Genomic DNA, 12123 nt, shown 5'->3' with positions numbered 1-12123 from the left:
AACAGGATTATATTGTCTAATTTTACAAGGGCATTCAATGGAAAAAAGATCAAGATTTGTTTTCTTCAGCAAAACTGGGGGACATGGATAAGTTTGAAAGCAACTTTTAAAAATGCATTAAACCAAAAAAGCTAGGATAGACATGATTAACAACAATCTAATTTATGGTAACACACCCATGGACTTCATTTTCGTGCTAATATGTTCTTTCTTTTCTCTTCCCTAGCCAGACCTGTCATGTACCTAGCACCCTTTTTGTTCCCATCACCTTTGTTATAAAACACTTCCTTATAATGCCCAACATGCCTGCTTCCCACAGCTAGGATTACATGGAAGGTGGGACATTCTCAAACTTTTTTGTACATATTGCTGTAACATGCCCTAATTTTGCATTATATCAACCAGATCCTGTATCCCCTTACTGAATGGCCTACTCATTGAGTTGCCTAAGCTACTGTGACTAAGCTACTTCTCAAGTATCTGGTTCCCATAGAGACAGAACAGCTATCACATTGTCAGGCATTCATTTCTTTATATGCCTGTAGAGTAAGGCCCAACCACATGCTCCCTTAACAATGCTCAGAGACACCACCAAAACTATGCTCCAAGAAAAAAGGCTTGCCCTTCAATGCTTTAAGACTGCTCTCCTTAGTGAAAGGAATGAAAGGGAGGCAAAGTGTTCAGATCAGCTTGGCTATTATTATTGTTTGGAAGAATCCTTGTTGAACCACATATTTTTACAAGGCGTGATTATCAGATTTGAGAGCAAATTTTTCCTGACTCTAAAGTTCTCTAATCAAAAGAACATCAAGCAAGCCTCCTTGCATGCTGCAGGCTCCAGTTCAACATCCTCAGCAATGTGTCTTTAGAAGGGATGCCTCACGACATTGAGACAACAGGTGTTCAGTGCAAAAGAGGTGTTCGCAAACATTTAGTATGAAATCATACTAAGAGTGTCTGAGGACCTTCTGATTCAGAGTTGTGTTCTGCTGACCCTAAACCTGTCATCTGAAGACCTGTCCTTTCCCACATGTCCCAGGCTCACCTTCCAACCACCTTCTTGCCTGGTCCAAGTAGATGTCTTCCTCATCTCAACAAATACACAACTAGGCTCCCAGCTGCTTAGGACAAAAACCTGGGAATGTTTTTTCCACTCCCCTCTATTACTGACCACCAGTACAAGACAAATCCTTTACAAATCCTGTTTTTCTACTTCCAATGGAATCCAGAAGCCAGTGAGTTCTCTCCATCTCTACTGCTAGTCCATTGGGTCACTCCTACCTCCTTTCAGTTCCCCAACCCTCTTCCCCCACCATTGTTCTTCACACACAGCCAAAATAATTTGAAAATCTGAATCAGATCTTTTCATGTCCTCCCTTAAAGTCCTTCAGTAAATTCTTCTGGGATGTGCAATGAGATTAACCCTCTTGACATGCCTTGTACTTGCCCTCATCTGCACCTTCATCACTGAGTTCAGCCACACTTGCCTCTAACATCAAACCGTTTCCTGCTTCTGTGCTCACTGCTTTCTCTGCTTAGAACTCTCTTTCCCCTGATGGCCACATTATCAACCAGCCTCTTTTATTCTGACCTCTGGTTCAAAGTCATACTCAGGAAGACCTTCCCCAAACATCCCAAACATGCCTTCCAAGGTTACTTTCTTCCCAACCCCTGCCAAATTATAAATGAATGGTTAACTTACATTTAAATATTTCAGGTCACCCATACTAAAGAATATATACATCTGGTTTTGAAAATTATAGGAGATAAAACTTTTTATCATATGCTCTAGGATGAGAAAACTAAACAAAATAACAAAATACTATTTGATGAAACCTCAAAATACTGATGGCTGATACTTATAAAAATAAAATTTGTGGTACTTGTAATGCTTTGTTTAGATATTGTTGAGGGTCTGAATGAAAAACCCTAAGCTGCCAGTGGCTTCTAGGTTAGGTGTGAATTCCATGTGCAAACCAATGACTTACAGCCTGGGATTGACACAAGGTCATTAGGTCATGGGGATGCCTACCGCCTCACCCAAAGTTGGCGCCTTTCAGTGGTGAACAGAGCCCTGATCAAGACAGCTCTCTTTGCTTCAATCTGGCCCTTAATGCGAAAGCTTTCAAAGATTCAACACTTTCTGGATGGTTTTCAAATGCTGGTGTTCTAAACACATGCTCATTTCAATGCTTTCTTCCTTAAGAGTTAGTTGTAGGGACATTAAAATGGTTTGGTTAAGAAGATCTTCAGGATTCTTCCTACTAATGATACATTGATACATTATATACATTATATGTATACTAATGATACATTAATCCTTAGTTTGTTAAGTAGTAGTCTTATGGAAATACTAGTAATAGTATTCATAGAAATACTAGTAATCATATTCACAGGAGGAGGAAGACCAAAACATGCCACAGCTAATATTTATCGGATCCTTATTATGTACTAGCCACAGAGTATAGATTTTCTTTGAATGATTGATTCTATGGCTTTATTTTTTTTTCTTAATAATAATCATACTGTACTTTGTTCACTGTCTCCTTCTCATAGAAAATCTAACAATAAGATGGGGCATTTGGTTGCTTTACAGATAACTTATTTCTGAATAGAAATTCGAAGGGTGGATTATTCCAGAATATGTTTGTTCTTACAAATGTGCATTTTTTCCAGCCGTTTTTTGGGGTGGGGGGTTAGGTGTAACTCCAGGGTTAAGATAAGGAAAGCTGCATTGTGAAGCTCAACTGATAATTCCTCAACTTTCACTGACAAACTATACCTACATGGCAGCACTCAATATTTATGTATCGAAAGAATGGGTGCCTGGATAAAATCTCTATCGAGAGGATGCATTTTGTGGGTATGAATTTTAACATTTAGTTGTGATAAACACCTGGAGTCACCAAGTCACAGAATTCACTTCCTAAGGCTCTGAACCAATGGCTTCAATGATTTTAGACTTGTAAAATAATTTCTTTAAAGATTAAAAAAATGAAAAATATCATATTCACAGGATAACTTCAGAAATTACCTATCACCACTTTAAACAACACAGTTTTTGTGTAGGAAAAGTTTATGAAACCACCAAGAAATAAATCAAAAAGAATTTCTCAGGTTTTTGAGAAGCTCAAAAGGAGAACATGGAGGCCGAATGTCTACTCATAGAAGGCAGTCTCTAATACTCTTTTCTCCTTTCTTTCTGTCTTTCTCCTTCCTTCCAACCTTCCTTCCTTCCTGTATCTATCTATCTATCTATCTATCCATCCATCCATCTCAGAGAGAGAGAGAGAGAGAGACAGTGAGAGAATAACACAAGCAAGGAGAGTGGGGGAGGGAGAAGCAGACTTCCTTCTGAGCAGGGAGCCTGATGCAGGACTCCATCCCAAGACCCTGGGATCATGACCTGAGCTGAAGGCAGATGCCCAACAACTGAGCCACCCAGGCACCCCTGTAATGTTCTTTTTTATATACCACACCAAGGTAAGTATTGTAACAACAGTATTTGTCCAATTGGCGTTCAGAGGCCCAATTTTACACACCATTCACGTACCTTAGCCTCATGACATAGGGATTTATAAAGACATTGATAATGGGTATTTTGAAAGTAAAATACTAAAACTGCTAATCACTGAAGACAAGAACATGTAAAATATTTGCTCCACTGAATATGTTATGAATAATAAAAGTAAAAGAACGGTGCAAATAAAAAATACCAAAAATTGTTCTATGTCTCTCTATATTTTATTATTTCATCCTAGAACAGTATTCCAAACACTTTTATTCATTAGGTTCTGAAATCAGAATAAATTTAATTGCATAATTTTTTCTCATTTTTAAGGACCTAAAAAAACTCCTTTTGTTCATTTATATGTTTTTGTCTTACATATATATTGGACTCTATCAATAAATTAAGACGTTCCCCTTCCATACTTTAGATTTATTATTTAAAGTTAAACCACATTCCCATCTGGACAAAAAATTCAGTTCCAGGCATATTAATTCTAAAGAAATTAAAAACTCTTGGTACTCACCCTCCCATATCTGTTGGCATAGGACCCTGTGAGCAAGGAATGGAAAACGATGATTGTCTCGTCCAAGTCCCAGATGAACACCCTCTACAAAGAGAGAACCAAATCAATACGTCTTTCCCTTGGTTGAGAAACCTGTTATTTAGTGCACTTTAACATAAATAAGCACTCTTAAAATAGAAGACAGAAGAAAAACCTGAATTTACTGTGCTTTTAAAATACAACTGTTCCAAAAAGCATCCTCTAGCTTTTCTCCAGAGTATAGCATCAGGTGAGATATAAAAGAATAATTATATTAATGACATCAATACAAACAAGAAATAATAATATATGTCCTTTCATGACATCAATACAAGCAAAAAATAATAATATATGTCCTTTCTACTTCTGAAGTATATTCTTAGTTTACTCTTCTGAAAAAATGAACAATGAGCTAAAACTAGTCTGTTTATAACTTCTTGAGACAGAGAGAGGCCAATAAATTAAAACTCATGCGTTTTTCTTACCTCTTCTGCTTATTAAGAAGCATTAAAATAGTGAATCTTATGTTTGATTTTCATCAAGCCAAGTATTAAAAAACTATACCTAAAACCTAAAACTTCACATCAACTATTCACCTTCTGTTACCTTTGGACTGTTATCACATGGATGGGTTATGTATGACTCCTGCCTGGTTTATAACTTCTTGAGACTTAAGCAGACACATCACACAGGCTCTTGATACACTCAGGCTATTTGGAATCAGATTTAAAGGAATTCACTTCAAAAACATCTTCGAGATACCACAGAGGCCTCCCAAGCCTACTTGTCTTCTTCCCCTTTCCACTCATACCAATATATATTCATACACATGGGTTCTGCTGGGAAATTTCCATCTTTTCAGCCAAAATAATCATGTTTTCCATCATCGGATTTCACTGGGAAAAACATAGAAACTAATTGCAGTGGATTCAAGGTTATGAAATCTACCCTTCAAAGTTTTATTTAATCCCTCCTGCTTTTGAACTCCACCAAAACAGGTCTCATAAAATGACTACCATTTCAGTTTAGAACATCCCAGGTTTTCCTTTCTCAATATATATGAGTGTGTCTTTAATTTTCAAAGTGGATTTTAGTAAGTCTTTTTAGTATGACACTTAATTAAAATGACAATGATATAGAACAGTATTAAAGAATTTTCCTCATGCAAAAGGATATAATTTACTATTTTAAAGAGAAATAACCAGATACTTTACATGTAGTTAAAATGGTAGAGAAAACAGAAATGATTATTTTTAACTATAAGTAAAAGAAAAGAGAAAGAAAATGCTTTACTTATGATACAGAGAAGAAAGCAGTTACAAAGCATTTGGACATCTTGATGACGGCCATTTACATTACAGATGTCTAGAACTACCCTTTAACTACCAAGATACCTTGTTATTTACCAGGGCACTGGCAATGACATACCTCCAGGTCAGAATCCGGGGGAGGTGAAGGATTATTGTTTCTTCGGCCCCGTCCGCGGGACTTCCCATCTGAACTTCGGCGCAATCGATCAGAATCTGAGTCTTTAATGGGTGTTGATGGGCTGTGGATTGTACTGTACTCTGTAGAAATACAGAAAGGCCTTTCATCTTTTGGTTCTATTACCATGGTGTCAAGATCAACCTTGTTTTAATTTTGGGGGAAGCTTGATGAGTAAAACACATTTCATTCTGTTCCCTTTTGTTGCTGTTTACCTCCATTGATGAATAATTTGAGATACTGAATACCAAGAATCCATTCTTTTGAAAGAATGTGTGATCAGAAATGAAAAAAAATTAATTGATAGTGCAAAATTGGAGGCTTTAGGAAGTTGCCTAGTTTTTCTTTGTGGTTCTCCATGATGAGACAAAGCTCACCCATCCCCACCTCCACGTACGTGTTTTTCTTTCATTCCACACAAGCAGGGCCCAGCCATACCAAGAGAAGTTCACACAGGTGCCTTATCAGCCACTCTCCCACCTATGAAAGTCTTCTGGTTCACAGAAAGAAAAGAAAAATCAACTCTGGGACAGGAAAAACTGACTCCCAAGGCAGATGTTTCTTTGAAAATTTCAAAATCTCCTTTTCTCTCTCATTCTATGTGAGAACAAGATAAGGAAGAACAGACATATGGGCAATACCCATACCTTGAGAGCATCCATCACAGATTCTCACGGTATCTTAGTCTCTGAACCAAAAATCCCAAACAGAGAGCACATTAAAATTGCTCACCTGGGTAACTCAGAGAAATCACAGAAACGACAAAATAAAGAATCACCCCTAACGAGCTACAGGAATGGCTGAGTAGTGGTGACTATAGAGTCGGGCTAGGAGCACTCTTACCCTGCTCCAAAATGAGCAAAAACCCCTTACAGTTTCTTCTTTTCTCCAGTCCATGCATTAAACAACTTCTACCTCCCCAATGCTTTGCCAGATTTCTCTTCTGGATACAGTTTGGACTCTCCCAAGGTGGTATAAGGAATGATAATTCTTTTTGAGATGTTGTTTATATTACATTTCACCAAACAGAGAAGTAGTGAGAACAGCTGAATATCTGGTAGCCTCTATTAATATACTCTCATCCCTAACTATATCCAGAAGGCCAGCCGTGTGTCAAACCATGTGGTCTCAGTATTACTTCCAAGTTTAAGGCTTAAGCCTTAGGAGGTGGGATAGATAGGAATGGACTTCAACAGAGTAAATTCCACTTCTAAACCACACAGAACAGCCCTATATCTTCTGTTTTAACTTTAAAATCCAAACAGATTCCTATCTCTTTTGGATGAGGCTTTTGCAGGTCGTCATAGAAAACAAGACAGCCAACTTCTTCATATGCACCAATCCTTGTACCCAGGAACCACCATCGTAACATACAAGCTTGTTAATTAATTATGGCCAGAAAGTCCAAAACAACTTTCACTACGTCAGCATATGTAGTTCCATGGGATGCATTTTTGAGCTAACCTATCTTGTAGAACTATCAAAATACAGTGCTGGCTGGTCAAACTTTAACATTCTCCAAATCCACATGTGATCCCTTTCTTACAGAAGCAGAGGACTGTGGTATCCTCTCCTCAAAACGTTCAAAGCCAAGCATCTGTCTTCCATGTTTTATAGAGAATTAGGCCTTTGAAGAAATACATATTTTTAAGGAGCTCAGAGAATTCAAAGTTGTGTTTTGAAGAAAAAGTCTTGACCTCCTCCTTCTTTAAAAATTCTGTAACTATATCTCTGTGCAAACCTGGATAGCCACCATCTGAGACAGAACACATGCCAATTTCTTTACCAGTGTCAAAACAACATTTACTTTGCAACTGGCATAACTGGCATCTAAATTTGACTCGTACTTCAAGTATTTGACTGCAAAGTCCATCTTCAGTTGTGAATTCTCCACCTTTTGAGGTTCATATTTGAGAAGAAGCTAAAAGATGTGAAGCAATGTATCATATCATATGATGTCTTTCACTTTGACTTCTAGCTAGTTTAGGGCGAATTTTTTTCACCATGTGTTTCATCTTACCAAGGTTTTCCAAGGTTTTCTTACCCTAGATTTCTCCTATGGATTACTCATTCCTTTAGTTTTTGGTGTATATTTCTTTATTCCTGTGTTAAAACCCAATTAAATCTTTTAAAAAATGTATTCCATCTTTCTTTTTTTTTTGAAATAAAAATGAATATTAAATTGATTACTCAATTCTATAAACCTATCCCCAAAGAAACTAAGTTCAATGAGCAAAGTATACAGGTAGATTTCCTAATTATCTTAAGTTTTTCCAGGTGGAAAAGAAGCCCTTAAATATGGACAATCTGATACTTCTAAATATTAAAACACACACACACACACACACACACACACCCCTTATAGGCCTCAACTTATTAGAAGGAATATAAAAGTTAAATGATGCAAGTTAGATTTTATTTATTATTTTAAAGATTTTATTTATTCATTTGACAGAGAGAGAAATCACAAGTAGGCAGAGAGGCAGAGAGAGAGAAGGGGGGAAGCAGGCTCCCTGCTGAGCAGAGAGCCCGATATGGGACTCCATCCCAAGACCCTGAGATCATGACCTGAGCTGAAGGCAGAGGCTTAACCCACTGAGCCACCCAGGTGCCCCAATGCAAGCTAGATTTAAAAAAAATCTCTTCCTCTTTGTTCTATGAGGTGGGAATAAACACTTCTACTCTCCTAACCAGTTTTCCTGACTCTATTCTCCTTCCTTCTATTAGTGTAAAACAACTCAACAAATAATTTAATCTTCTAATCCACTGAAATCTCATGTTTCATTAAAATCCTTTCCAAATTATTCAACTTTACCCCCACTGAGATAATGAATGTGAAAATAGAAGAGCATTTATTTCACTTAACAAACAATGACTGCATGCCCATACTATTTCAGGCACTGTACCAAGAGCTTGAAGTATGATGATGTACCATACAGATATAGTCTTTTTGGAGCTTAAAATTCAGAGGAAGGCACTGATTTATGAACAAAAATAAGAGATTAGAAAACAATAGAGAAAGGGTCATGACATGAGAAAGGTAGAGTGCTGGGAAACCATAGAGCAAGTGCATATAACTTAAGATTTACAGGATTATAGAAGCATCCTGAAGATGAAGAACAAACTTACCAGTAAAAAATGGAATATAAATGTTCTCCAGGCAGGGACATGAGCATGTGTGATGGTGGAGAAAGAGAGAAAGAGAGAGGAGAGGAGAGGAGAGGAGAGAGAATGTCAAAGAATTGAAAAAAAAAAATTAATCTGGCCTGATTCTACAGAGGAAGAATACAGAGATGAGGCTGGATTGGCAGGCAAAGAATTTAAGAATGGAGGGATGAAATCAAATTTCCAACTTGGATAGATGGTTCTAGCTCCACTATGGTGCAGGTGCTGGTGGCAAGTCAAGAGTGAGAAGCAGAGACCAGCCAGGAGGATAATTCAGTGGGTGATGTTAGTGGTTTAACAACAGGGAAGGTGAAGGTATAAGGCACAAGGCATGGGTTTAGGAAGAAGGGATTATAGGGAAGTGTGTAGATGAGAATTCACATTCAACTTTGAATATACTGAACTTGAAGAGTCCGCGGTATTCAAGATGTCCAGTAGGCTGCTAGACTGCTCTGAAGCTGAGGAAAGAAATGTGGGCTGGGTTTAGGTTTGGAAATTGATGCCATACATAATGTGATTAAAGAAATGGGTATAATTAAAGACATGGAGGGTATGTATAGGGACAGGCAGAGAAAAATGGGTAGGACATGAGGAAGAAAACACAGGTTAGTGTGTTGTAGAGGAAAAAGTATGTCCTGAAGGAAAGAGTGATCAATTTGGCTGATCTGATCAGCCTAAAGATAAGCTAAAGTGAAGACTGACTCCAAGAGTACTTGGGAGATTTAGAGTCGATGAGGACTTTGGCACACATGGCAGAAGTATAGATTTGAGAAGTATGGAGGTGGTGGACTAGAAGGATAAAAATGAGATAGCAGAAGGTAGAAGAGTAAACAGGGGTTGTTACTGAAGACCCTATAATGGCCAAATTCAATAATTATATTTTAGTTCTTAGTCTTATTGCACTTTGCTGTGACTGTGCTGACCACTGGCTCTTCTAAACTGGGGTCCATTAGAGTAACTGACTTCTTGTCCTCCCACGTTTGCTTCTCATCCTCCCACTCACACTATTACTTCTGTCCCTTTAGAGACCTCTTCCTCCACCCAAAGCTTAAATGTTAGTGTTTCTGTATTAGTGATACTCAAATTGATCTGGGACAAAATAAGAAGCTTGTATCACGATGTTAATGCGATGCTTCCTTCATCAAAAGTCTCTCTAAGATTAAAAACAGTAGTTGAAGTACACAGTGTGCTCAGCGATGCTGTTGATTATATTCTGAAGCAAATCCTCATGTCACATGGACTATTACTAAACAAAGTGGATAGGTGGCCAGTTGGTGGAGTATATCTTGAGCAGCAGTGCAGGAGAATTTTCTCTATGGCTCTCTTATCTCACTACAAGCTCTCAGCAGTTTGTAGTATTTGTAAGAGGGATTTCAATGATCACTTCCAGGCTGATGATTCTAAAGCCTCTGGATCTGTTGACCTGAACATCTCAGTGTTTGCTAACCCTCTCTACCTGAATACTCCATGGGCACCACAACTAAAGCTGTCTCCACATGCAAGAGCCTCCTTCTCTTAATGAGTCTGCTTAATGGTACCAACATCTACCCAGTTTTTCAAGACAGAAATTACTTGTTAGCTCCATCATCTAGACTAAGTTTTGTGGATTTTACCTTTTGAATATTTTTTATTCCAAGTTCAGGCTCTCATCATCCCTGCCTTGATTCTTGCAACAGGCGGCTTTCAAGCTTCCTACCCACAACCGTTCAATTACCACCTACACCAACATGACAGAAAACTTGAAAACTTTAAAAACTTTAAAACTCCTAGGGTAGAATAGGAAGGACAGTCTAGATTATAGGATTTTAAGACACTGAGCTATGGACTCGACTGCCATGTTTCAAGTCACAATCCCACTGCTTATGAGAAGTATGACTTTGGATAAGTTAATTACCTTTTCTATGAGTCAGTTTCATCATCTGTAAAATCAGAATAAATGAGAAAAGTAAAACCAGTATACACATAAAGGTAGTTAGAACTGGTGCATGACACTAGCACTCTACCATGTTAGCTACCTTGAAATACAGAGAAGTCCCACCAAGTCCAACTTCTCTCTCTTCAGACAGTCACACCTAATTTTCTGAGTTCTCCTAGCATGTCATGCTCTTTGATGACATTGAACATGCTATTCCACTTTTTTAGAATGCTCTTTCTTTATACTTACTACCCCTCCCCTGATTTGTCTGTGAAATTCCCATGAACACCTAAAGTTCATGTATGTTCTTCATGAATTTTCTATCTAAATCTGAGTCCCTGTTTTGCAGTTATGTTTATCTCTGTTGTAGGGTTATACAATTTTTGCAATCATTTACGCCCATAGTGGATAACAACTTGAGTTATTTTGAGCAAATGTCCCTTACTCCTGCTCTTAGAGGAAAGAAGCTGGTGGTGTTCATTTTATATTCTGAGAATGCAGTGAGAGTCTAGAGCACCAAGTACACATTAAAAAAAAAAAAAAAAAAAAAAAGATGACTGAAAGAATGAATGTTTCTCAAGTTTGGCTGTTGCTCTATTAAGTCTATGAAGATTACCTACCTAATTATTCCTACTAGCTAGTCAAAATATTTCAAAATGAGAAATTTGTTTTTAAAGCTTATTTAAACATTAATGTTTACATATTCAATCATATAATTTTAGAATCTACATAAGATCATTAACATTCTTACATTTGTAAGTATTACTGAAGAGTTCCATAAATCCTTCAATATTGCAAAGGAAAACAGAACTGGAACTCAAGAGATTTCATTTAGTTCCTCTTGGCTCTCTCTGAGCTGACTTCATAACTCCTATATATAAGACTCCTGGAGTCTTAAGGACATTTCTTCCATGTTTTGTAACCTCCTGGTCTATCAAATTGAGTACACAGCCTAGATGATTTAGCCTTAAAGTTTTATTATCTGTGACATACAATATTTACCACATCTTTCTAGCTGTTAGCTTTTATTCTTTCCCTCTTACATAGTCACCTTCAGACTAATCTATACAAAATACCATGGCAACACCAACCATCAGAATCCATCAGTACCTAGCGCAAATTCCTTATCTGGTTTTGGTTCTCATTCTTTTCCTGGACAGGTTAGCTACTTTCTTATACACATTGCCAAATAGTTTTCAAAAGGATTGTATCAATTTAAATTCTGTCAATTTTACCACAGCATTACACACAATGATTATTATTGTTTTAAAGAAGTCCTTGTTATTTTATTCAGTGTAGAATAGTAGTGGTTTTAATTAGGACATATTGGAGATACTTACAAATATGGGTTTGAAAATTATACTTCCCTTTATGAACTATCCAAATCCTTGGCAATTTTTTATACTCCTTTTATTAATAAATACAAAAGTTTTAAACTCTTTTTCATATTTATAGATACTTTTCCACTCGATAGCTCCTCAAATATTCAAATGATGCTGGTATTTC

At 37.2% G+C, this 12123-nt stretch overlaps 1 protein-coding gene across 20 annotated transcripts in view; it reads right to left on the bottom strand.

Annotated features, from left to right (window-relative positions):
• EYA1 (EYA transcriptional coactivator and phosphatase 1) overlaps window positions 1-12123 on the bottom strand; it is a 362527-nt gene that overhangs the window by 76763 nt on the left and 273641 nt on the right. For all 20 annotated transcript variants that reach the window (XM_082721150.1, XM_082721148.1, XM_082721142.1 and 17 more), the window contains 2 exons: window positions 5481-5620; window positions 4035-4118 (listed from right to left, as the gene is read on the bottom strand). In XM_082721150.1, the coding sequence (XP_082577276.1) occupies window positions 4035-4118; window positions 5481-5620 (224 nt within the window). The remainder of the gene's footprint in view (window positions 1-4034; window positions 4119-5480; window positions 5621-12123) is intronic.

This window comes from Mustela nivalis (assembly GCF_964662115.1).
Source record: "Mustela nivalis genome assembly, chromosome: 2".
Taxonomy (NCBI): Eukaryota; Metazoa; Chordata; class Mammalia; order Carnivora; family Mustelidae; genus Mustela; species Mustela nivalis.
This window is presented reverse-complemented; position numbering and strand designations above follow the sequence as displayed.